Source organism: Chlamydotis macqueenii, chromosome 5, assembly GCF_036417535.1.
Source record: "Chlamydotis macqueenii isolate bChlMac1 chromosome 5, bChlMac1.mat, whole genome shotgun sequence".
In the NCBI taxonomy this organism is placed as follows: domain Eukaryota; kingdom Metazoa; phylum Chordata; class Aves; order Otidiformes; family Otididae; genus Chlamydotis; species Chlamydotis macqueenii.
Genome location: NC_141560.1, coordinates 19,108,858 through 19,135,869, shown reverse-complemented (window position 1 = coordinate 19,135,869; position 27,012 = coordinate 19,108,858). Strand labels below are relative to the sequence as shown.

The 27,012-nt window shown below is 41.0% G+C and overlaps 1 protein-coding gene across 1 annotated transcript in view; it reads left to right on the top strand.

Annotated features, from left to right (window-relative positions):
• Window positions 1-26,599, top strand: part of KCNK13 (potassium two pore domain channel subfamily K member 13) — a 71,495-nt gene extending 44,896 nt beyond the window's left edge. Inside the window, exon 2 of the mRNA XM_086748808.1 lies at window positions 24,949-26,599. Coding sequence (XP_086604934.1) covers window positions 24,949-25,841 — 893 coding nt within the window. The 3' untranslated portion in view covers window positions 25,842-26,599. The remainder of the gene's footprint in view (window positions 1-24,948) is intronic.
• Window positions 26,600-27,012: the final 413 nt, after the last annotated feature.

The following is a 27,012-nucleotide window of genomic DNA, read 5'->3' as shown; positions in this document are numbered from 1 at the left end:
AAATAGAAGTATATTATAGCTTTTCAAACTGAAAGTGAATTTCTCTTTGTTGTGTAAAGCATGTGTTTTAGAGACTCTAGAACTCTAGATATATAGTAAGTGTGTAAATCCTGGAGGAGAAGCTTATGGAAATGTTAGTGGGAACCTAGATTTTCCTTAGCCAGTGCAGTGGGTAGAAAAGCTCAAATACTCACAGATACCTTCCTACTCAAAGCACTCAGTCTGTGTTTTAAGTTTTTAAATTAGTTCAGCCTACAAAATTGTTTGTAGGCCTGATCCAGCTCTCGAGGGATTGGTACAGGCAGTGCTATGTGCTTTGCCTCACTCCAAAGAGAGCATTGCTGCAATAAAGGGGTGTAAAATGGGGAGTTCAGAGGTTTTTAAACGATGTACTAGCATCTTAGAATCCAAAGCATTAAAAGATGTTTCATTTTAAAGACATCTCTACTCTACCAGTTGGTATCGTTACGTTGTGGAAGGCCTGATCCTCGAGCAAGCTGCTTTAGCACGTACCTACTTTTACAGTACTGGAATAAATCGGTTATTTCCTTACATCTCCTCACATCATTAAGGTGTGACTGTGCTGTATTACTGCCCTTACACTACTGAGTTTAAAAACAGTCACTTCAATCTAATTAAAGTAGAACTAATTGGAGGATGCCATAATAAAGACTCAGAGTTTACTAATCTGAGTAGAACAAGTAAAGCAATATTCATTTGTAGTGTAAGAAGCATAACTGTACAGTCTTCTTAAAAGGATTAACTCAGATTTTTATCATTTGCTTTTTATGGGGATATATAAAAGGTGGCAGTTTGGTTTTTTTTAACTTGTGTTTTGTCATGTACCAAAGTAGGAGAATACCATAGTCATCAATGCTTTCAATAAACCTGCAGTGAGCAAAGTCCCTGAAAAAAGCAGTTCGTGTTCCTCACCTGAATGTGCTAGAAAGCAAACAGTGTCTTTGCCTGAATCATCAGAGATCTCCTCAGACTCAATTGTTCCAAGGTAAAAATAGCAAAGTCTTCAACTGAAAATGGTGAACGTTCTGTGGAAAGGCAAGAGTGCAAGAACTGCACATCCTCTTCCGCCCAAGTTCCAAAGCCTTGGCTGTGGCAAGAGATGTGGGAGGTCCTCTACACAGCGCTGTGTATTTTTGTCATTGAGTTGTGAACAAAAACTGAAATACATGTAATCATGATCATTCTATGTTGGAGGGAAATATGTCCCTTTAATAATGTACGGAAACACTACAGTGACTTGCAATTCAAACTATATATTTGTAACCATAGAATCTTGTACTGAAATTTAAATTGACATGCAGTAAAGTAATCCTGATTTGCTAATGTCCCTTTATAATTTTATGAAAACACATTAGTTCTCACATCAAGACTTGTTTGGGACGAAGTACCCAAAATTTAATCATGTGCGTGATGTCGGTCAGCCCAGCCTCCCTCATCTCAGTGTTGTTTTTTATTGTGTCAGTATGTATATCATGTTTGATCTCTATGAAATGTTGGAAGCTGATTAATTAGATGTTTCTAAGATGTTTTCGTAGTAGCTATTTTCTAAGATATATGCTTTATTAAGTAATGAAGCAAGGTAAAAAGGATTTTCTGAGCTTGAATTAATACTTTTGCTAAGGAATGCAATATAAATGTGACATATAATACAAAACTAAAGGTGGGAGGAAGGACAGAAGGAATCTTCTTCCCAAGTTTTCAGCAGAGTTGGAGTAACATGCAAACCCTGACTGGGCAAGCAGGGAAGCAAGGCTCCTATAAAACCACAATAAATTCCTAACAAAGCCAGACCAATAGTCCATTTAGTCCTGTGTCGTGTTCTAACAGAAGCAGGGCCTGATGTCAGTTGAGGATGTGAGCCTGGACAAAGTCACAGGTCCATTCCTCTTGTACTCCCTCAGCATCCACAATCATTGGATGTGGATGTTGGAAGGTATGTTCTGACCCATTCTATTTACTCTCTGCTCATGGACCTTTTGTCTATGATTTTGTCCAATTCTTTTTTGAGTTTCCTCATACTGCCTGCCTGTATGGTCTCCTTTGGAGTCAAATTCTAGACATTCAAAACCTGTTGTGTAAAAAAAAAAATTCTTTAAGTTTTAAAGCAGTTTCTTACTTGTTTCATTGAATGATGTGCTAGTTCTGGTATTTCAGAATCTGGTCAATACCATACCCTGACTCACCTTTTTGCTGCATGTATATGCAACCCCTAATCATATCCAGACTCAGCTCATTACTCTCTACATGGAGAATTTCTTTCCTTATAAAAAAGCTTCTCCATTCCCTTAATCACTTTAGTCATCAACTCACTCTATTCTGTGAAATTGTTCCTTGTTGTCAGTGGCATTTGATTACCCAGACAAACTTAGTGTCATCGACAAACCTGGGGATCTCTCTTCTCCCAGTCATTGGTGAAGATGCCAGATAAAACTGGTCCCAGTACTGATTCCTGGGGAATCGGCACATTTGGAAGATCTCCTGTCCATATCAATGTACAGAATCTCTCTTCTACATTTTTTTGTAATATTACTTCCAGTCCTTTAATCAGGTGTGTGACCTCATTCTTTGTTAAAACAACTGTGATTTATTTCTTTCCCTATTCTTGACTTGCTCTAAAGTCCATGGAGACACCTGGCATGCTGCTCTGAAAGCTATCTAGTTGATGTGCAGGTGTATCTGATGGCGCCTTATATTCAAGCCATGTTCAGGGGATGTCAGGAGCCTGACACATTTCTCATAGTGCTATATCAGTTCAGTTTAAATGTGGGTAACACGAGGGGCCAAGTTCATCTAGAGAAGCCCTCACTGCCAGCACCCACTCACCAGCAAAATCCATGGAGTTTGATTCCTGTGTGCTGGCAGGGCAGAGGAGGAACATATGCATTTGCCTGTGGCAGCCACTCCATAAATCCAGCATGAGTAGTGGCTCCCCATCTCTGTGTGCTCTGAGAGTTCGTGCAGGCACAGGAAGAAGGAGCCACAGCTGTGCCATTGCAGCGCTCACTGCTTCGGCTGCAAGGTGCTAAGTAGCTGTGCTGGGGCAGGGAGTGCTGGAAAGCAGCCGGACTGGGATGCTGTGGCTCCTAATGGCAGCTTTGCTCTGCCCAGCGTGGAGGGCAATCCCTTACTATACTTTACACAAGGTTGGTGTATGGGAACATAATTACCTGCAGATTTTTCAATACCTAAGGAAAAGGTAATACCTGAGGTTTTGTGCTTCTCTTTCTTAGACTTTGTCACCTAAATTTTCCATGAAACACACTTTAGATGCTGATGTACCATTTTTGCTTTGGTCCTTGGTAAGTATTTAAAGAGTTACTTTACAATCAATATAACTTTTTGTCTTCAGCCTGCAGTTCTTTGACATACATCCAACTGCTAGGTGTTCTTCACAGCACAGGAGTTTTTACTTCAGCAAGTAAATTCTCAGCTGTGTTTATGTCCAGAGAATGTTAATGAAAAGATTTTTTTTTTCTTTTTCTTTTCTTTTTTTTTTTCAAACCAAGAAAAATAATCTATCTGGGTAGTCCCTTTTAAAATTATCTCCTTTGCATTCTCACCAAATTTCTGTGCTTGCACCCAGCTTCCTGAGCATTGTGCTCTACCTTCCTGAGTTTGAGTGTGAAATCTTTTTGGTCTCTTTAGCACATATCTAGGAGAGGACTGATTTTTTCCATTTCATGGATCTCACTGTTCAGCTTCTGTGGCTTACAGGACTGATACTGATCCTATAAGACATCCTGTCAGCGTAAGCACCACCCTTCCCAGAGCTCTGTCCCCAGGGAGCTCTGACATGTGGCTTACCTCTCCAAGACCACACAGTGAAGCATATCCCACATAAACTCTTCAAATATTCAAAATCAACCATGGCTTTCTCTGAAGAGCAGAAGAAATATTCAAACTGAGCTGAAATGTCTATTTGCTAAGATGGACTGGACCACTGTCTTTCCAGCATCCCCCATTTTGACTGCTTTCCTCATCGTGGCTTCTCCTCTAGAGAAGCTTGTCTCCTTCTGCTCCCCAGAAGGTCCCATTCTTTGAAGTCTTGAAGACCTTTCTTCTGCTGACAGCCTTTTTCTTTTTCTCTTTAAAACTATTCTATTTGTTCCTTTGCAGGACCTACCATCGCACATTGTTCCTTCCCTGAGAAGGATGCCCTTCTTGGCATCTTCATCAGCTACCCAAAATTTGGTTACTGAAGTGAAGTTCTTCTTTGTTTTATTCTCTTCCTTTATTTACTCCAGAGAGGAGGTTGGTATGTGTCAGCCCTAAGCTGAGTTTCCACATATTGAGACAGACAATTTCATATAATTGCAAACTTACCTTTGAACTTACTTATCTTGATTTTCACAGAGTCTTCAAATCATCATCAGATGTCATGTAGCTTTTTTGTTCATTCCTCAGAATCAACAGTCAGGTTTTAAGAAGCTGAATGATCTTGGGCAAGGTTATGCAAACCTAAGGAACGACAAGATTAGCACACAACATCAGTGTATGTTTCTTGGTCTACACTATTCCTACACTTTCCATAGTTTGTTTCTGTGATGTGACATGTGCTCTCATAATGAAAGTTAATGGCAAAACTTCACTTCCTAAGATGTGAGTAGCAATTTCCAGGAATTTCACATCAATAGCAGCAGGCAAAACCCCAATTTCTAGACAAGATAAAATGCTGGCAAAAGTAGCCATTCTATTTTTGGCATTTATGCTTCTATCCATTAAGATATTTTTATTATAAATGGGTGGCTCCCAATGAATCCCAGGGCTGTAGATCAACTTTTACTTCACTCTTATTGCTGAAAAACCAATATAATTCCATTTATCTTAATAGATTTATGTCTAATTTGTAGAATATGATTTGTATCAAGGCCAAAATCTGATTGCCCAGTGAATTTCTCTGATAAGGTGTCATGTACAAAGGGTATAGAAATCTGTCTAAAACTACTGTGTAATTACTGCTTGGTCAACTGGATTTTCCTGCCTAGTGGAAATAAAAGTAATTAGCAGCTAAATTCAAGCATTTAACGTGATTTTAAGAAACATGTTTTCAGCCTCAACTGATTAGATCCAATTTGATTAACTCCCTCTGACTTCCATCCTACTGAAATGGAAAGGTGTTTCTTGCAAGAATGGAAAGGAGATGGCAAGGACAAATTATCTGTGTTATTATATTGAAGTGTTTCAATAAGGAAGGGGCTGCAAATGTGAAAGGAACTACTAATAATTCAGAATTCTTCTTGGTGTTCAGATTAACACAGAGCAAATATTTGCTAATGTCAAAGCTCCCTGTTGAATTGGAAGATATAACTAGCTGCTTCTCTTACTGCCAATATGTTTTTGGGGAAGTGTTTGCACATGTGTATAGTTGTATTGACCCATGCTCTGTCTTCCTATTTAATTCACTTATCTTTCCCATGACATTGACATTTCTGTTAAATTAAATCTGGGAAGCATGTACGTATCACATTATGTTCTTTATCTAGAATATAAGAACTCATTGGGTGTGAGACATTCTGTGCAGTGGTAAGAAACAAGGTAGGCATGCTAAGTGTGTTGTTCTGTCTTTATACAGTCTTTTAGGTAGAACACTGGCAAACACTTATGGCAAACTGCATGACGTGATCATCATTCAGAAAAGAGCAGAACAGACACATCTCCCTTTGCTGTAGCAAAGTTGCTGCAGTGCATTAGGATTTTAAAACCCAAAGACTCTAGGTCCCAAAAATTGAAACCTATTGCATAGACTGGGCACATCCTCCACCTGTGCTGCCTGGAACCGGTGTGTTTGGTGGGAATATTCAGTGCCTTCTTTCAACGTTACAGCTCTTTTGAGAGTGGCAACCATGTAAAAACCAGCACCTCCAAAATAATCCAGGATATAGTGCATCACTTTTCCAATCTTTTTTGACCAATATGAAGGATCTGGGCTGAGAGGATGCTGACACCCTGTTTTTTCTGAATTCTTTAAGCTGTCATACCTGTCATTAAGGAAAGTCTAAGAGAATGCTTGGGCAAAAGAGGGAACTTCCTGGAAAAAAGAAAACCCTTCAGCACCTGTGTGGTTTTGCCCTGTGACTCTAAAGGGTGTGCTAGTTCCAAACTGGTTGTGCTCCAGTTTGTTGTCTGGCAGACCACATCAAGTACAAGTAGATCATTTCCCTCCTAGCATTACAAAGGCTGATCAGGAATCCTGTTTGACATTTTTATTCCTAGGAATTGCATAAATTACATGGTTTTAAATGGAATATTGTATTGACATTCCTTTTCTGAAATTTTCTGTGGCCTCTGCTGCTCATGTAAAGACTGATGCCTGACTGGTGACACAAAACATCAGAAGTGGACAATAGAAACCAGCAGTACAATTCTTGAGGTGGTTCTTTAAGCTAGGTGTCAGGTTTTTTGAAATTTATGTCTTCAGTAGGAAGTCTGCTAAAACATCTTCAGCTTTAAACCTAATGCTGTCAGTTGTGAGGCTTTTAAGTGGATGTTGAAAAGATCCTGATACTCAGAACCACAAGGACAAGGGGTAATGGTTTTAAAATAGAAGGAGGTAGATTCAGATTAGACATCAGGAAAAAAAAAATTATACAATGAGGGTGGTGAAACACTGGAACAGGTTGCCCAGAGAGGTGGCTGATGCCGCATCCCTGGAAACATTCAAGGTTAGGTTGGACTGGGCTCTGAGCAACCTGATCTGGTTGGGGATGTCCCTGCTTCTTGCAGGGGGGTTGGACTAGATGACCTTTAAAGGTCCCTTCCAATCCAAACCATTCTATAATTCTACTATGAGGCCAGAAGATACAAGGAAGAGAACATGAATCAGTTATAACATACATATGAAACAGCTGCCATTGCTAGCCAATGGTTATCTGAATGTATTCAGATCTTCAGTCTGATGGCACCTTACCATCGCTGTTACGTGGGCCATTAACAGATCTTACATAAAAGAAAAATCCTTTGCAATGGCAGTGTGTCTGAATGTCCTTGAACTCATCCGTCAGTGCACAGAGATGGATGGGGTTTAGTTTGCTGTTCACTCCTCAGAACATCTTAATTCCTCTTTGCCTGTACTGTAGATACTGCTCCAGAATAGTTATTAAATTTTCAAGTAAGAGTGGATTTTATGTTATATTTTGCACTGGATACTTAAAATACCTCTTACTCAGGGACAGCACTGGTTGGTTTTTTTCTTACCTCAACCAGAAGGATTTATCTTTTGAATATGCTTAAAGGTTGTTACTCCAGTGCTCCTGTTAAAGAGGACTTTTATTGGTACATTTTGTAAAAGATAATTCATAAAGCCATAAACATGTCAAGATTAGCTAAAAACATGTTTTAGCAAGCCCAGACATGCTCCTGGTAAAGAACGTCTTTGTAGTGTTTCTAAGTAAAACATTGCTCCTGGGACTGCAGGACAGCTGGTGGCTGGTTTTATTTTTTTGTTAGTTTTGCTTTAATTGCTTCTAAGAAAACATTCATTGTAATATTTTTTTAAAGCAAAATTTTATTTAAAGTCAAACTTTGAAATCACATCTTGAAAAGTTTTTTAAAAATTATATACTAAGCAGAAAGTATTTTAGCCAATTTTCACTTTCTAGGAGGCCAGAAGGGAAGGGACAGTGGTGGATTTTGGTCAAATCCAGTCTGTGGTACGGATTTTCAGGTGTGCCCAGAGACCCTGGAAGGCAGCAACACTCAGCAAAATACAGCATCACTGGTTCAGCCACAGTTTTCTTTGAAGTATCAGCATCCCAGGAGCTCCGATAGCCTCAGTGAAGTGCATTGGAATAATTACTAACCAATTTTTGGTTAGTAATTAGCTTCCTTTTGTTGTTTCACAAAGTATCTTTGTACTGGACCAGCTAATTTGGTCATTCAACATTTTAGTGTTAGTACATATTCAGATCATACTATACTCCTAACAACAGTCTCGTGTGGTTTTGGGTTTTTTTTCCGTTGTTTTGCACTTGTGGGAGTTTGGCAGTTATGGTCTGCCTATTCTCTTGAAACAGGGTTAATTTTTCTCTGTGTACATCATTCTGCATCATATGTGTTGAGAATTTTTTGAAAACAGAACAATTTTAAAGCTTAATCCTTTCCTGTTCTTTTAAAACTGTTCTTTGAAGAATGTAACTTATTTCTCTCCTTGTTAGGAAAGTTGCTGTGACTTTCAAACCATTAATTTCTTCAGCTCCTGGCTGGGTGGAAAACAAACAAACAAACAAAAAGTTGGGTTTTTTTTCTATGTCATTCACAAGTCCTGTTTTCAGAAGAAAACGAGCCTCTAATGGAAATCTGATAAACTCCCTCTCTTCAACTACTTCACTGAGAGACTTTTTCTTTTTAAAGCAATTCCTTTGTGACACAGGCTTTTGCACCTGTTTTTCAGCATGTACATTATATGCTTATCAAAGCACTATTTCCTTTTCATGTATGGCAAACTGGTTTGGACGTGGCTTGGAGGAAGCCATTATAGAGAGACAAAAGACTGCACAGAGTCCTTTTAGTGCAGAAAGGACTTGGTAAATGGCCTCAAAACTTTCAGATTTTTTTTTCACACATTTAGCCACGGCACTGGTCACTTACAGTCCTGAGAAACCCTATTATTTAATTCTGTGCTGTTTTTCCAAAACGTGCTGTTCAGCTGGGGAATAAGCACTGTGAAGGATGAGGTTAGAAGTATTTAAACTACTTACCATTACAGGAGACATCTTCAAAACCTCTAGAAAGAGTCAAGACTTTGTCATTTTTAAGGGTTTTAAAATGAAGCAAGTATATTGTATTTGGAGTTATTAATGCATTTCTTTTTCCCCTGGCAGAACACATTATGAACCAAGTACGTTATACTTCAGTGCCTGGGATAAATATATGTAGTAAAAGCTTTCTCAGCTTCACTCAGTTGCACTGCCAAGTCCACACAATCTCTTTAAAGTTCAGACAGGCATTTTCCCCCCAAGTTCTTACTCTTATATATTTTTGGAGTAGCCTGACATTATTCAGATTGGACAGGGCTTTGAGAACCCTGATCTAGTGAAAGATGTCCCTGCCCATGGTGGGTGGGGGGGCAGGGGGGCTCGATGAGATGATCTTTAAAGGTCCTTTCTGACCAAAACCATTCTGTGATTCTATGATCATTTCACAAACACAGCTTTTATTCCCAAGTGTCCTACCATCAGCTCCCCCCAAGTGAGTTTTCGCTTTTAAAGTGTCAAAAAGGGTGAGAAATAGCCTTTGCCCCCTTCATAACTCCTCGCTTTTGAGATATCTTACACAGATAAATGGATAAGAAATTCAAAGTTGATAAAACTGCTGTTCAAGTTTGTTGTCATCATAAGCTCATCGCAAGCACTCACAAAATCGTCCATTCTCCATCAGCAGTTGTCCAGTGATAAATATTCACTGCAATCTCTGGTAATATTTGCCATCAGCATTGTCTACCAGTTTTCGTAATTTTAATCACAATTATTAGTATCCACTTTCTTTTTAATACAGAATATTTCAAATACCTTACCACATATGATGCCAACAGCCTTCTCTACATGGTGTGAGCCCATAGTCCTTGCTTTGCATTTGCAGTCCCTGCAGCATCTACTTGGGAACTGTGAATTTTTTGTCTTTATTCTTAGCTTTTTGGGGCTCTGTCAGTCTCCGAGGAACTAAAGCAGTGTTTGTGCTGTCTTTTATGCTATGTTCCTTTGATCTGTCCTTCAGTTTGATGTATCCAAGCATCAGGCTAACCTAATTCTCTGGGTGAGGTTTTCTGTTCCTTGGAAGTAGCAATGCTGAGGTCCTTGGCGTGTGGTGGTTCTGGTAGCGATGGCTCCCAACCTTCTTCTCGGCCATCAAGATAAGGCTCAAAGTTGGTTAGGAAAATGTAATCACACACAAACACACATGCACATGTACTATTTTTCATGTTAGCAAAAATTAGCTTTCCTTATCAGCTTCCTTCCTTTTGTTTTCTTTACTTTTTTGACCTTAACACTCAAGCCGAGGTCTTTCTGCTGTAGTTGAACTGCAAGTGACAATGTTGCACAAAATTGCTCTGATCGTGTTGGTATTTAAAGCCAGGTAAGAGCATTAATTTTACAAAATCTCCTTCACTAAATACCACTAATTTTTCCTCCAAGAAAAATAAGATACTTTGTGTATACATGCCAAGAACAAAATTCACAGTAAGTAAATTTAAACTAACCTTTGAGAACCCTTAAATTACAGGCAGATTTGTATTATGTAAAAGGAAAATTTTAGTGTAGATGAACCTATAGCTTAATTGGTACACAACATTATGTTCCTATTCCTTAATAGCTGAAGTTATGTTTACAGAGACTGACTGAAAACAAGCCCTTGCAACAGCATTAATAACATTCATGATTCAGATAAAGTATCATCCTGCCAAGGTGAATTATGGCTTGAAGTTTCTGCTTCTTGTTAGTAAGGTAGACTATTCAACAGAAAAATAAAAGGTTTATATGCATATATATATATATTCATCATACATTCATATGCTTATTGGATGGAGATATAATGATATATTTTTCAATTTTGTATATCTATGAAGCCATTCATGTTCTCTGTCAAAGAAATATTTTTAATCTCTGTTTCAATCACACTTCAAGACCCTTAGGTCTGGTTTTGATTCTTCAACACATCACAGATACTTCATATATACAGTGTATATAGTATATACCTGTCTTCTGAACATACTTTTCTAGGATCAGTAAGAAAAGGCCAATTTTTAAGGCATTTTTTCCTGTAATTATGTCTTTATGAGGACTTATTTTGGCGCTGTTAACCGAATATGTGTCACAAATCTGGCTGTTACTGCATCTCCCTGCTCAATCACCTTAAATCCAAAAGCGCATGCCTTTGACTTTCAAATTGAAAGTATTTCTATTGTGATTAAAATTTTGATTTGTTATTTTTTGGTGTTTTTTAACAGGAATGGAACTGGTGACACCTCTGTTTCTTACTGTATTATATAAACTTAGCCATGGCATTTTTTAACTATAGAAAGAATCAGTTTGTTCTACCATATTACTTCATTGTTCCTTGAATACATTTGGGTATAGCTTGGAGTTTAGGATATTGTAGCTATTATAATTTTAAGGAAAACCTTTAAGAAAAACATGTATTTTGTGTATTATGATTTAAACACAGCGCACTTCTGAAAACATGTTCTTTAGGCAATGTTTGACGGTGTATTTTTCAGAAATCATAGAATCATAGAATGGTTTTGGTTGGAAGGGACCTTTAAAGGTCATCCAGTCCAACCCCCCTGCAAGGAGCAGGGACATCTTCAACCACATCAGGTTGCTCAGGGCCCCATCCAACCTGGCCTTGCGTGTTTCCAGGGGTGGGGCATCAGCCACCTCTCTGCGCAGCCTGTTCCAGTGTTTCACCACCCTCGATGTAAAAATTTTTTTTCTTATATCAATGTTATGACTACTCAAATATTTTAACTCAGTTAGCATTGAACACTCACAGTTTGCTGTAGTTTGAGCTTGAGTTACGCCTATTTACCACAGTTTTGCCAGTCTCTGTGAGGTGCATTGGCGTTCATGGCTGGGAAAGGATTTAGGCGATGCCTTGGGTTAGTGGCAGGGTCAGATGAGTCCCCTGGTTTTGGGGACTGGTTGGGCTGGACGAGCAGGCGCACGCTCCCATTGAAGCACAGGTTGGGCATCCCTCCAGTGCGTAGTAGTCTAATTATTTTTAATTTATTTACTTTGAACAAGAGAAAAACTACTGCTTCAGCATCCTTCTTTGATCAAGGCATCAAATAGAACTTTATTTTTTTATTGTAAAATGTAGGGCTTTCATTCCTCTACAAAGAAATATGAAAAAGCTGGTTCCCAACAGTGGCGTTAGGGCTGCAGCCTGTGCCAGAGACCTGAGACAGGGGATAGGAGCACTGACAGCTTTGCTTGCTGAATTTTAGTTGATGCTACTTGTCTGTTAGAGCCACTTTACAGAGAACTCACACTCGTCATTATTATGGTACTTGTACCAAGATATGAGCTGCTAAGCACATTTCAGCACTGGGCTCAGGTGGTCTTGGGGTCACACACGTGCAGGTTTGCCCCCCAGAGAGGGCTCTGAGCGCTCTCAAAGGGGGCCTTGGTGTCTCCATTGGGGCCAGATATTTCCGTGGAGAAGGGAAGGGGAAGCTGGTGTCCCCAACGCGTTTGCAAACAGCTGCGGGGACAGAACCCCTACAGCCTTCCCAGGGGCTGGGAAGTAGTAGTATGGATGTAATGGAGCACTTGAGCACTCTTGCAGCCCCAGGGGAGGTACCGATATTATTCTGCCTTGTAGAGCCCACCCAGCCATTGATGGCTGGCTCTGATGAGCGATCAGCCTGAACCAGATGCGGTGTTGCACCCATTTATAGGGCTCGAGGACCTTTTAATATGAAATATCCAAGTTACTATTTAATTTCATATTAAATGCAAATGTGTTAATAAAATCTAGATTATTTAATTAGTTAAATGTTTATATTTTTTAATACTAAATAAAAACTACACAAATCTTTAAATGACTGTTCAACAAGTCACAACAAAGTTTCAAAATAATAACAAGGTGTTTTCAAAACTGAATCCTGTTCTATCCCTCTAGTAACACAAAAGGTGTACAGACTTCCAAATCTGTCTAGGGATGATGGAAAGGCACTGGGCATAGCACCTCAGGCTTCAAAACAACGTAAAAATTATAAAGGGAAACCAGAAGGTAGGTGTAAATTATTTATACATTGAATTTATGGTAGCACAGGAGCTGTAACAAGGCTGTGTACGTTTCTTACACAAGACCTCGAATGAACCTTAAAAAAAATATAACCTTAATTATATAAAGCAGAATGGCAGGGTCCCCATAAATTATCTTATATAAAAAACTTACAATAATGAAAATTACAGAGGCTGTCTCTCTGAAGAGTTATGTATTATTTAAGGGCTGCACAGACTTTATAACAGATGTAGCAACAGAGCCATAAAGATGTTGCCTATTAAAACTGAATTTTTATTACATTTCTCGTCCAATGTTGTCCCTCTAGCATTTTTTAAAGCCTTTTAGATTTCTTAACATTGGAAGTTTTTCTTAAGCTAGTTTTCTGTTCAAGGCAGAACATGCAGTTCAGATACTTGGAACGAGAGAAGAAGGGCAGTAACAGGTATCCAGCTCTCCAGATCGGTTTTAAGAGTGACTCACTGTGAACTGAACTTCGTTGTGTTAAGTACAGACATTGCCTTGCATACACTAGCACGAAACCAGCTTTTCTTATGCTCTCCAAACACAAATTGGTGAAAGCACCAAGATTTTTCTAGGTCTATTCTCGACGTCCCATTCACACACTCATACTGACACTTGTCTGTGTTACAAGACTGGGTTCTCAGAAGGCTTTTCTCAGGAAAAGGCATTACCTGCAATCTCTCACACAAGTCTCTTATATCCCCACAGTGGCACAGACCGAGCACGGCACTCACGCGGTCCTCAGTGCAGCATCTCCCTCCTGTCCTTCAGCCTCAGTGAAACAGTGACAAGAATGCTGTCTGCCAGGTTTGAGGGAAAAAAAAATCTCAATGTACATGAAAAGGTGTAGATTGTACTTGGGTAACTATGTATTATTTCATCAAAACATCTTGTATCATTAGTTTCAACATCAGTCTTGCCCTTTAGGAATGGATTTAACCCTGCTAGGAGCTCTACAGAAGGTTACTTCTCTCTCAGCCTGCCTGAGCATGATGTTGAGGGTGAGACCAGCGCAGAAGGAAGCAGCAGCGATGGCACTCAAGGCAGAGGCCCAGGTCACCAAGCAGCCGGTCACTCAGCGTAGCCGTGTATCTGCGGATATGACTCAGCTCTAATAGCCCTGGAGACATTTCTAGCTTTTACAGCCGCACGGAGTGCTCGGGATGCTGAGGTGGGAGGCACAGAGCTTGCTTGGGCAGGCAAAGATTCTGGAAATATTCTAGAAATAGAAGAGCACATAGCACAAAGGAGCAGTGTTACAGCCATACATCCTCTGCCTTCCTGGGCAGGCTGAGCCCTTCTCCACCACCTGGCCATCTGCACGAGAAAACAGCATTGCCAATGGAATAAATGCTACTGCACAGCAGGCTGTCCCCAATAAAATATTGTTTTAGAATCATAGAAACATAGAATGGTTAGAGTTGGAAGGAACCTTCAAAGGTCGTCTAGTCCAACCCCCCTGCAAGGAGCAGGGACATCCCCCATTAGAACAGGTTGCTCAGAGTCTCATCCAGCCTGGCCTTGAACGTTTCCAGGGATGGGGCATCCACTGCCTCTCTGGGCAACCTGTTCCAGTGCTTTACAACTCTCATTGTAAAAAATATTTTCCTAATATCCAATCTAAATCTACCTCCCTCTATTTTAAAACCACTACCCCTTCTCCTATCACAACAGGCCCTACTAAACAGCCTCTCCCCATCTTTCTTGTAGGCCCCCTTGAGGTACTCGAAGACCGCTAGCAGGTCTCCCTGGAGCCTCCTCTTCTCCAGGCTGAACAGCCCCAACTCTCTCAGCCTGTCCTCATAGGAGGGGTGCTCCAGCCCTCTGATCATCTTTGTGGCCTTCCTCTGGACCTTCTCCAACTGGTCCATGTCCTTCTTATGTTGGGGGCTCCAGAACTGGACACAGTACTCCAGGTGGGGTCTCACCAGGGCAGAGTAGAGGGGGAGAATCACCTCCCTCGACCTGCTGGCCACGCTCCTCTTGATGCAGCCCAGGATGTGGTTGGCCTTCTGGGCCGCAAGGGCGCATTGCCTGCTCGTGTTGAGCTTCTCATCCACCAGCACTCCCAAGTCATTCTCCTCAGGGCTGCTCTCCATCAATTCCCCGCCCAGCCTGTATTTGTGCCTGGGATTGCCACGACCCAGGTGTAGGACCTTGCACTTGGCCTGGTTGAACTTCATGAGGTTGGCACAGGCCCACCTCTCCAACCTGTCAAGGTCCCTCTGGATGGCATCTCTCCCCTCCAGCGTGTCGACGGCACCACACAGCTTGGTGTCATCGGCGAACTTGCTGAGGGTGCACCCTGCCCCACTGTCCATGTCGCCAACAAAGATGTTGAACAGGGCTGGGCCCAACACGGACCCCTGAGTGACACCACTTGTGACCAGTCTCCACATGGACATTGAGCTGTTAACCACCACTCTCTGAGTGTGGCCATCCAGTCAATTCCTTATCCACCAAGTGGTCCGTCCATCAAACCAATGCGTCTCTAGTTCAGAGAGAAGGATGTCATGCAGGACAGTGTCAAAAGCTTTGCACAAGTCCAGGTAGATGATATCCATCGCTCATCACTTGTCCACTGATGCTGTTACCCTGTCATAGAAGGCCACCAAATTGGTCAGGCACGATCTGCCCTTGGTGAAGCCATGTTGGCTGTCACCAACCACCTCCTTGCTCTCCATGTGCCTTAGCATGGTTTCCAGGAGAATCTGCTCCATGACCTTGCCAGGCACAGAGGTGAGGCTGACCGGCCTGTAGTTGTTTTGTCAAATAATTGTTGCAGTAAAGGAGAGTTTCAGGATGCAGCTAGCTTGTTCTCTCCTTGTAGTTAGAGAGAGGGGACGCTTCCATGGAGGTCTCCTCTCACACAGTGAAAGTCTTCGCAGAAATGTGTACTTCTCTTCCAGAACAGGACTCTGTTACAAGCTGCCTGACATAGCAGTGTCATAAGGGGAGCAATGTGACATGATCTGAGAGTGCTTTAGCTCTTCCCACAGAGTGCCTACAGGTGACAATTACTCCAGCAGAACTAGAGTTTTTCTAGGACTACTTGTTGTGCTTTGACAGCAACAGAATAGGCTATAATGGCAGAAGTGAATTTTGCCAAATTATTAGTATCTGCACACTGTAAGAACAGTACATAGTACAGGACATTTTCTCAGTAAAGTCTTTGAAGTGCATCTTCTCTTAGAGTTGTTTCTTCTGCCTGTCTTTTAGAAGCACAAAATGTCCTTACATAGGTAGCTCAGTGCAGAATGTGTCTGAGGGAAGGAGGGTCAGTATCTTTGCAGGTATCTAAGAATTTCTGTTTTTCTCTTCCCTAATTACTATTTTCTTTAGGATCTTTTCACTGCAGTTGAAAGTCTCGATCCTGTTTAGCTTGGTTCACACCTGTCATGAACCTCAATCATTTTCCGGTGACTGTTCCACTGGTGAAATTCATAATTTCCCCAGTGAGTCATGACCAAACTAGAGCTGATAGAGAAAAACAAGGAAAATAAATAGAAATAGAAACTCAAATAAATAGAAAATGCATTAGGAATACAGCCACAACATCACAGACAAAGAATTCTGCTTGTTGGCTAAACTGGAAAGCTGTTTTGTGATGATATTTATACTTGTAGTTTCACAGCGGTTCATTATTGTTGCTATAGTGTTACCCCTTCTTTCTACTCGCTTCCTCTTTGTGGGAAAGGCAGCAGTGAACTGCACACATTCAAAAAGAAAATGAAACCTCTCAGAAAAGAGAGGTATTTTGCAGAACAATAGAAAGACCTAATCTCATGATCCAAAATAAACTGTAAAAGCTGTCTGTCTGTCCTACTTTTCCTACATCCATGCTATATTTGGCACTCCAGGCTTCATTCACGAGGGATTGGGATTGATGTACTGTTTTTCACACTCTTTCATGGCGTCAAGTGTACTAGGAAATGAAAACTGAAGGTTTAACCTATGAATATCAGGACATCCAAAATTAAAACCCATGCCAAACTGTGTATCACCAGGCAGAGTGAGATGAGTGTGCGTAATGATCCAGGAGAAACGCCTACAGCGATTGGTAACGCTGGAGTAGTTCACAACAGAAAAGATGAAATGACCTAATACTGGCCTGGAGTAGGCGGCTGGATCCCCTGAGGCTGTGTTGGGTGTGTGACGGGCCAGGACGTGGGTGGCACGAGTCCCCTGGGCTGTGCCCCCTTGGCTATGTCTGGGGAACAGGATGTGATGGGGCTGGGAGACCCAAGCGGAGAGAGAACAGCTGGGTGGGACGGCTGCACAGCCTCCTCCTTTGGGTCTGGCTTCTGAAGGCTGGTGCTTGTTTTAATTCAGCTTTCCTAGCTTTTCAGAGGCTGATAAATCAAGGTATTGAGGAAAGAAAATAGAGAAACTAGATTTTTTTTTTTTGTAGAGTTGATTAATTATAGAAAGTTGATGCCTGTTTCCTCTTGTTAGATTTCAATATGAGCATGTTACTATTAGATTTAGATCAATATTTGCTTCATGTTAGTCAATATTTATCTTCTGTCAGAGGATTCTGCTTTAGGAGAACTTCCTGTTGGACCTCAGTCCTTCTTATCAAACTGACTACTGATAAGAATTACAGCTGCTTGCTTGTCTTTGGTTGCACCCTGTATTTGCCTCAGGAAATCATGAAGCATAATTATATCATACTGTACTGTCGATGTGTTTACACTTTAAATTGTTCTTTTGTGTAAGTAACCTGTATCCTCTTGGAATGTGCGCACAATATAACCCGAACACACAGGTGGATTTTAGAGCACTCTGCAGTAACCATCTTCATAATAGATGTTTTGCTGCCAAGACCAAATCTGCAGAATTGTTTTGCATAGGAGGTGTGCAGTGCTTTAGAAAACTTTTGCTAACTCTACTTGGAGTTTAAATTCCTTCCAGCTTCTGAAAATGTAGCTCTGTTACAAGAAATTCAGAATTAGTATGAATATTCAGCAAACAAATCTGAATTCTTGCTTAAGCAGTATGTGAAAAAAATAACAAACCACAATAGTTGAAGGAAAATTGAAGCTGCAATGAATGTAGTTCCTCAATTCAACTGAGTATTAGGAAAGGTAACACCAGTTTACAGTAGTCAATGTATCATGGAACACAGGCAAATCAGTATCACACTGATACTGATTTCAGAAATCTGAAATTTTTACTAAGAAGGCCTTCTTTGTTGCTGGGCTGTTAAAGTTAGAATTTGTCATTAAATCTATCAACAGTGATAATATAGTGCCATATCTGCAGACATAGCTAACAAATCCATTGAAATACTTTTCAGTACCTTAAAAACATTCAATTTTCCCAACTCAGTATTATCTGATTCCCTTTTTATTATCTATAATCTTGATTTCTACTTGAAATACCTCTTTTTCAAGAAATGTCACCCAACTTGTAAAATAAGCTTCACTAAATTTCATCAGCATTCTCTCACACCATAAAAACATCACTAGCATTTTCTCCTGCAGTTGTTTCCTGTTTTTATTTCTTCATCAGAAGACACAATCTTGTATTTTCAAATAATTTCCAAGTCTCAGACACTGCTTTTATTTCCTCTTTTTTTTTATTATTTCGTAATTTCATTCTGTATTTACTTCCCAGTCTGCCAATTTAACTTCTTGCTCTTTCACTGTTGTGCTGTATGGATCAGACTGCTGCTCTAATTGCTCGCTAAGTCATTTCATAGAATCATAGAATCACAGAATAGTTTGGGTTGGAAGGGACCTTCAAAGGCCATCTAGTCCAACCCCCCTGCAAGGAGCAGGGACATCTCCAACGAAATCAGGTTGCTCAGAGCCCTGTCCAACCTGGCCTTGAATGTTTCCCTTCTATCTATTTGACTGTTGGTGTCTCCTCTATTTCTCATATTTGAGCAATCTCTTTCAAACTGCCAGGACTGAAGCTTTTCAGGCAGGACTTTTAAAAGAGCTCAAATATGAAACTGCTGCTTAGCTAAGTGTGATTTAGCCTAAAATCAGGTTGGTGCAAGGAGAAGAAATGATAGTAAATGTAACAACAATTTGTAGAAAAGGCTGCAAAGCTGCTCCTGGAAACCGTAGGCCAGTAAGTCTGTTTTCCATAAAGGCACATTAGGAAAGTATAAACAAGAATATAATTAGTTGGGATGTTCAAAAAGGTGATGCAGCTTTTACAGAGGGAAGTCACATCTTACAGAAATTACAGTGTACCTAGACATTCAAAAAGCTTTTTCACAGATGTCTTCATCAAAGCCTCTAAAGAAATAAAAAAGGCATGAAAAGTGGAGTCCTGTCATTGAAAAAATAACTGTTTAAAAAGAATAGAGGAAAAGTCTAGGTATCAATATTCAGTTTTCAAAATGAAAGCAGATTAACAACAGGGTTTCTGAGGCTCTTTGCTGACACCTGCACATTTCAAAAGTCAGAAATAATGTAAGAAAAGAGATAAATAAACACATAACAACATTTCCTCAGGACAGAGAAGTATTCAGGATAGTCAAGTATAAACCTGACTGTAAGGAACTGTAGAAGAATCTCATATTACTGAATAACTAAGTAAAAAAAAACTAGATTAAATTCGGTGGTGACAAGTGCAAAGTAATGCACATGGGAAAAGATAGATGTAATTACAGCCAGGCATTGGAGAGCTCTGAGACAGTCATCACCTGTGGAGCAGGCAAGCTAAGACCCACTGTGGATAGGTTGCTGAAAACATCTGCTCGGTGATCAATAGCAATTAAAAAGACAAACAGGAATTCCTCTGAAAACGAGAGCAAAACACAACACATCAGTATGCCTTGCATAAATTCAAAGTACTTTTGCGTTGCAAATACTGTATCTGGCTCTGGTCCTGCTCCTTTATCTCTGAAAGACTGTGTTGAGGCAGAAAAGGAACAAGAAAAGTAATAGGGCTGGTTAGGAGTATGCCTTAGCAGACTGAACACTAGACTAAATGTTATAGACCTCCTCAGACTGGGGAAGAAATGAGAAAGGAGGAAATAATATAGTCTATAAAATCAGAAAGAAGAAGGGGAAGGGAGAATTTGCATGGAGAATGATGATTGCTACAGCTAACTGCAAAAAGTGGGAAGCCTGAAATGAATTGTCAGGCAGCAGGTTAGACAAAGACGTCTTTTCCACAAAGCATAATTGCATAGTGGAATTTACTGCCTCGGGTTTAATGGAGACCAACAGTATGAATTATTTGAAAAATTATTTGACAAGATTGATGATCAAATTATTGAATGTCATGTCCTCAAAGCCTCTAAAGTGCTGATTTCTGTGAGCTGGGAGGATATCGCAGGGCAATTGACATCCCTCAACTGGCACGTAGAACATGGATAACCACCTCCTGCAGCAGGTGGAGTGCAGAAATACAGCAATTGCTTCTAAACCCATCATTTTTTCTGTAAGAAAAAACAAGCAATGAGGAAGGCTTAGTTCCACAACTGTAGTATGTACTTGGATGGTTGATTTGACAATGACAATACCAAGAGCTACATTTTCTAATAAATGTGACGTGCAGCTATGGAAGATATTACTGTAGGTCCAGTTTGTGAATAAGCCTGGTCTTACAATTACAGTGGAGAAACACTTGCATGTGACACTCTTAGGTATCTCAAGAAGACGGCAAAAATGAACTCCCAAGTCTATAAGCAGAGAACTTTCTCTGGCATCTGCAGGAATCATTGACGTTATAAGCACTTTGCCTTTGGTTAGCATTTCAAGGGATTGGAAATGAAAAGTCTGTTGTTTGTAAGATTGTACGCTCTATTATGAAGAGAGGACAGTTCAGGGGCAGTTCTGCCTGTATAGGTCACAGGCATGGAAACAGGGGCTGCTGGCCCAGTTCTGGGGTACCCCAACAGGATACAGGGGAAGTGTGGTTTTCCTGGCATGATGCAGGGAGTGGAGACAGACACCAGGCAAAGCAGTAGGTATCCTACCACTCTGCCAAGACTTCAAACTGACATATTTCAGCTGCAAAACTAAAAATTTTGGATTAAAAATGCTGCCTCAGTCAAGCTTGTAAATAGTATTTCAGATACCCTGTGACCTGTTCCTCTCTGGTTCAGTTTGCCAGGTGCTCGAGCCGTTTTCCTTATATCATCTCCTCCTATTCTCTCGGAGGGTGGGGGGAGTGAGAGAGAGACTGCGTAGTCTGGTCCCGATCAGGGCTGAACTACGACACCAGATAGGTAGCATCTCATGTGGCATGTCAGAGAAAGCCTCAGCTGCTATTCAGAGACATGCCAGGCATTTTTTCACTTTACATCTTTGCAAAAAAAAAAATTGTATGCTGCAATCTTTCAGTTTTTAAATGCTGTAGTGGCATCCCAGACTCCATTCTCCTTTTCTGTAATGGAAGGAAGAAAAAGCATTTTACAAGCAAAGCAGGGAATCCGTGTTTTTTAGTGCCTTGTCTTGTAGAGTATCTGAAGCAGAAGAGAGGGGATAAATACTGCTTTTGCCAAGATCTTGCCAATCTTCTGGAAAATAGATGGTGAGGCACTAATGCTGTTTCTCGGTGAGGGAGCATAGGTGCGTTTGCAGCTGCCAGGCCTGGTTGCATGTCCCAGGCTCACGTGGAAATGTCACTTGGCTCTGCACCAGCCTTCGCTCATGTCTCTCCATGCAAAAGAGCCACCACAAGCCCTGACAGAGAGGGGATGTATGGAGATACCTGCCTCTGGGACAGATACTGCTGTACTAAGCATTGTGTTTGCTTTCAGAGAGAAGAGTTTACTGCTCCTCTGATGCCCAAGTAATGTGTATGAACCCAGCACGGAGGCAACAGGCTTATTTTGGTGCCTTTAGGTTAGAAGGCAGAGTTTTGGTGTGAGAGCTTCCACTAATTTCATGAAGGAATTGGCTTATCCATAGATCCTCGGTGTTTGCAGAGCATGAGATCATCAGTAACTTTACTAAAACAAGAGCAGATCTCATTGCCGTACCTTTTTGTCCATGAATAAGCCACATTTTTCCATGCACAAATTCGGGGGGAAAAAGAGGCAGATCCCACCAAGGATAACAATTTACTTCCAGCTAGTGTTTGCAGGGCTGTGGTATGGAAAGGGTTTTTGAAAGAATTCACTTTTTAGTAGAGATTAACAAGGAGTGTGTTTCTAGTTTGATGGACAGTAGGAAAAAAAAAATAGGATAAAAACTTAACCTGCAGTTGTATTGGAACAGGTTTGTTTTTTTTTTTAGGTCTTTCAAGCAGGATAAAATATAATCAAATTTTAATAGATTTTATTTGAACATTAGTGAAATATTATGTTCCATTTTAGGATTATGAAGCTTTTGAAAATCTGAAAGATTTTTTCAAAGTATTTTTTCCATTATTTTTCTTTCAAAGTGATTTTTTTTTAACCAAAAAGCAATTAATATTTTGAAATTAAAAGTTTTATCACAAAATGCCAAAAGAGAACATGTAGTTTCATTTCAGCTGTTTCAACCTTTTACAATTTTACTCTCCTGCCTGTGTTGGCTGAAACAGTTCATCAGATTTACTTGGATTTATGAATATTTCAAACACCTCAAGAGTCTATTCAGAGAAAAATATACTTACTGTCAAACAAGTCCTAGTCTATAATACAGCATCCCAAATTAATCCTGAGTGTGATACTGTGATGGTCAAAGTTAACCAGGTGTAGTGTGACCCAATACATGGAAATACAAGGCATTTCAAAAATTGAACTTATTTCTGGGACTAAAAGCTTAGAGCTTATTTTCGACAAATTATCTTTGAAGGAAAATACTTGTTGAATTAATATCTTTATACTGCTTTTAGGTTTTTCCATTTTAGTGCTTCTTTGGAAATGTTTGTATTGATTGCTACATATTGAGATCTGTAAATAGAAAAATGAACAGAAAATGACATGTACTCCAGGAGGTAAAAGGAGTGGCCCTGCTGAAGAGGAGGAGCTGACAAGGGGCAGAGTCACACTCAGAGGCTCACTGCCTCTCCAGATCGATGTTCTGCATCTTTTGGTATTTATAGTTGACCGTGCATTTCCCATCATGTCTGTTTGGGTGCTTTTGTAAAACCTTTGCTAGCGGGTTTTTACGCACACAGATCTGAGTTCAGAGACAAAATCCATTTGACTAAACAAACAAACCAGAGGAGCTCAGGCCGTGATGCCAGCGGCAGGATCCCGAGAGAGGCCAGTGGGAAGCAGCCCAGAGGCGTAATGCCACACTGGAAGTGGGAGCCTGACCTATGTCTCTCTTCCCAGGGCATTTGCTTGATGCTGTAGGAGATGGATGCTGCTCCTCACTGCCCTTCACCCTGTGCCAGAGGCTCCTCACCTTTCCACCTCTGCCCAGCCTGCAGCCACTTCTCTTCTTCAAAAAGCAGGGTGAGCCAGGGACGCAGCAGCCCCCCACCTCCCTTCTTGGCTGCTTTGGGCAGATGCCACCAATTGCAGAGAGGTTCTCCTTGTCCATCAGTCTTTACGTGTCTGTCCACAGGGTGGAGGTCATGACTTGCATATAAGCCAGACTGCACAGAAAATAAGCATCAAAACTAGGGTTACAGGGGAATCAGGTCATGGAGCAGAAGGAGAGGGTCAAAAGTGGGTGGAAATATTTGTGTGCCAAGGGGAACAACGGCAAAAAGTTCTTGTTATGAAGAACATGTTATCTGTGTAGCTTGCTGTTCCCTATGGCACAGAGCTGCACTCCATCTCTCTCTAGCACAGAAATTTGATGAGGAGGCTTGAGCCTCCTGGACACTGTGGTTTGGCTGTGGATGCAGGCAAAGACGCACTAACGCTCGAGAGCCCATGCTTGGGGCTGGTGTTTGGAGCAGCTGCTGCTCAGCCAGGAGGGAGTCGCACCACAGGGGCGAAGGCGAAGGCTGTTGCTTCACCGTGTGAGGCAGGAGCAGCGTTGGTGATGAATCTGTGCCGATAGCAGGTTTCCAGGCAAGGGAAGATGAGTGCAGCTCAGTGCTGTTGGAAACATGGTCTCTTCACACTGCAGTTGTCTGTCTTCCAGGCACAAACATATCACACTGAATATGATTTTCTTTCTTTCCCAGAGTCTTTATTTCGTAATTAGCATCTCACAATTACAAAGAGAGGGAAACAAATAACAGTGTCTCTTGTCCAACATGATTTTTCTGTCCTCTCAGCAAGATTACTTTGGCTGAATTGATCAGTTGTATAATCCCTTATTAATCCTAATAAAACAGCAGCAAAGCTATTTATCGTGGATAGTACTCCAGTTTGCTCAATGATGTTCTGAACATGCTTCTTATTCTTTAGTAATAGCTTATTAATGCAAGATTGTCTTATCAATAGTTTTAACCAAAACAAAATTACTATTTGCAGGCTTTAGGAAGGGAGGGATTTGAGGAAAGACTGAAGCACCTCTGGCCTGAGAAATCCCGTGATGGGGAATGAGACTAGAGGAATGAGAGGAAACATTTGTTAAGACTCACATACAGATTGGAGCTGTGGAGTGGGACACAGAGAAATAGGAAAACTTCAGCAGTGCTGATTTAAAAGACACCTGATAATGGGCAACTGACATCAGAGTCAGACACAGGGCTGCTCTAATGTGCTCTGCCTGCTGGGGAGCCCCATGAGGGGCTGCTGCCCCTGCCAGGGGCTGCCTCTTCCAGTCTGCAAATCCTAGTCAGGCTGCAGTGGATGCTCGGTGCTGACTGATGTGCCATCCGTGCTTACAGCAGGAGCTAAGTAAGACTCAAAAAGATTTCACCTTGGGTTACAAAGATCTGGTGGGGATGGACCCCTGTGAGGTAAGAGCCACCCCTGGATCAGACCCATGGTGCAGAACAGCATAAGAGAGAAGGAAGGGGATGTGATAACCCTAAGCCTGGAAGTGATCCAAGGCCCAAAGGGGGATGGAGCGAGCCTAGCAACCAGAACAAAATTCAGACCTTCACTGAAGTCTCTCTTCTTTCCAGTGTGTTTTCTTCTGCTTTTTGTTTCATTCTAATTCTGGAGGAAATGCTGGCATGAGTTTCCTTCCCCTTACTGCTGCAACCATGGTCCTGCACAAGTGGGTAACAGCTGGGGAAAGCATCCTCACTTTTTTCCAGAATTGACCTGTACCACAGGGATTTGCTGCCAGTTCTTCTGTCTTGCATGTGACAAAACTCCTGACATGGTAACTACAGGTTTATTTTTTTCAACTGTTCTGTTTTGTCTTCCAGGGTTTGGTATGACCACCCCAGCCACCGTTGGAGGCAAAATTTTTCTGATATTTTACGGCCTTATAGGATGTGCAGGGACCATTTTGTTCTTTAACCTGTTCCTGGAACGCTTGATCACTGTCATAGCCTACGTCATGAAGTCCTGCCATGAAAGACAGCTGAGGAGGAAAGGAGTCCTCCCTCACAATGGCCGGCGGGGCTCAGGGACCTCTGAGGTGGACAGCCTGGCAGGCTGGAAGCCCTCCGTGTACTACGTCATGCTGATATTATGTGTAGCATCACTCATTATTTCCTGCTGTGCCTCTGCAATGTACACACCGATTGAAGGGTGGAGTTACTTTGACTCACTTTACTTCTGCTTCGTGGCCTTCAGTACCATTGGTTTCGGTGATCTGGTCAGTAGCCAGAACATGAAATATGAGAGCCAAGGCCTTTATCGCTTTGGCAACTTTGTCTTCATACTCATGGGGGTGTGCTGCATCTATTCCTTATTTAATGTGATCTCTATTGTCATCAAACAATCCATAAACTGGATATTAAAGAAACTGGACTGCAGGTGCTGCCACAGATGCCAAAGAAAATTATTTCGTTCACGGAGGAACGTGGTAATGCCAGGAAATGTGCGCAGCCGGAGAAACATCTCCATCGAGACTGATATTGTCAATGAAAGTGACACAGACGGACGTCGGCTGTCAGGCGAGATGATCTCCATGAAAGACTTCCTGGCCTCTAATAAAGTCTCACTGGCCATCATGCAGAAACAGCTGTCAGAAACTGCTAATGGCTATCCGAGGCAAATGAGCTCTAATTCAAAGCAAAATGGATTCTCTGGTGGGGTTGGAGCCCTTGCAATTATGAATAACAGGCTAGCAGAGACAAGTGTGGATAGGTAAAGTAATAACAGTAGTAACAGCAAAAGAGTGTGGACCATTTCAGCAAGTATAGAAACAATGTGAATCGAGTGGAAATAGTTAGGGAGGGAGTGTCACCAAAGGGTGGGATGGATGTGAGCAGCATACCTCCTATTGGAAGACCTCTGACGCTTTTTTGGGGCTGTCACTTAATGTCTTTGCTTTTTGAATTGCACCAGTCTCAGCCTTCCTTCTTCCCCTTCCTTTTGTTCCTCAAACAGGTCACTGCAGGAGAAATTTAATTTAGCCTTCAGATCAATTTTCCATGTCCTGTTCTCCTCCATTTATGTGGAATACAGATTTCAGGATAAGAAATCTGTGGTATGGGAAGAAATCAAGTGTGTCTACTGAACACATTATTGATTCAAAGATTGTTCTGAGCCTTCTGTCTTACTCTCATCGTATCTGTTTTCTCAAAGTAGCTTATCTGAGACCAAAAGAAGAATCAGCCTTTCTCTGTGAAATTATAGATCTAATTTAAAGGAATAAAAAACCCAAACTATTTTATTTTACATATCACTTCTTAAAATGTATTCCTATTGTAAAACAGCTAGACTTGAAAAGCCAACTTCTGCTGCTGTTAATATTTGTGTAAATCTCGAGTAATTCTATGAAAGTTGGTAGGACTGCGCTGGAGCTATTGTGATGTGAAGGAGAAGAGAATTTGGCCTTTAGAATTTAATTTAGTCTTCCCTTTAAAAGGATACTGTCAAAAGTGATAGAATAAAAATTTATCCTGCTTTTGTTTTCTTCTCTCCATTTGCAAAACACATTATTTTTTTCTAGGCTGCTTTTTCTTCTAGAATTGAATCACTGTAGCTTTCTGTTTCAAAAATATCACATTCAATTGAAAGCTGCCATGCTGAGGAGTTGTGTGAATTCTTCCACAATAACAATCAGAGACTTTTCAAATTTCTATTCATATTATGCTTAATTGTGACTGATACAATTGAGCATCAGCATTATGTAATGTAACTAGTAACTGAATTTACACAACAGGCTTTAGTATGCAATTAGATTCCCATGCCAATATTCAGTGTATTTTTATAAGTAACTGTGATCACAAAATCACTGTGGTAGTGTCCTTTTTACCTTTCATGTAATTCTGTCATTCTCCACCTGTTTTTCTGGCTTTCAGTGATGATAATGACAG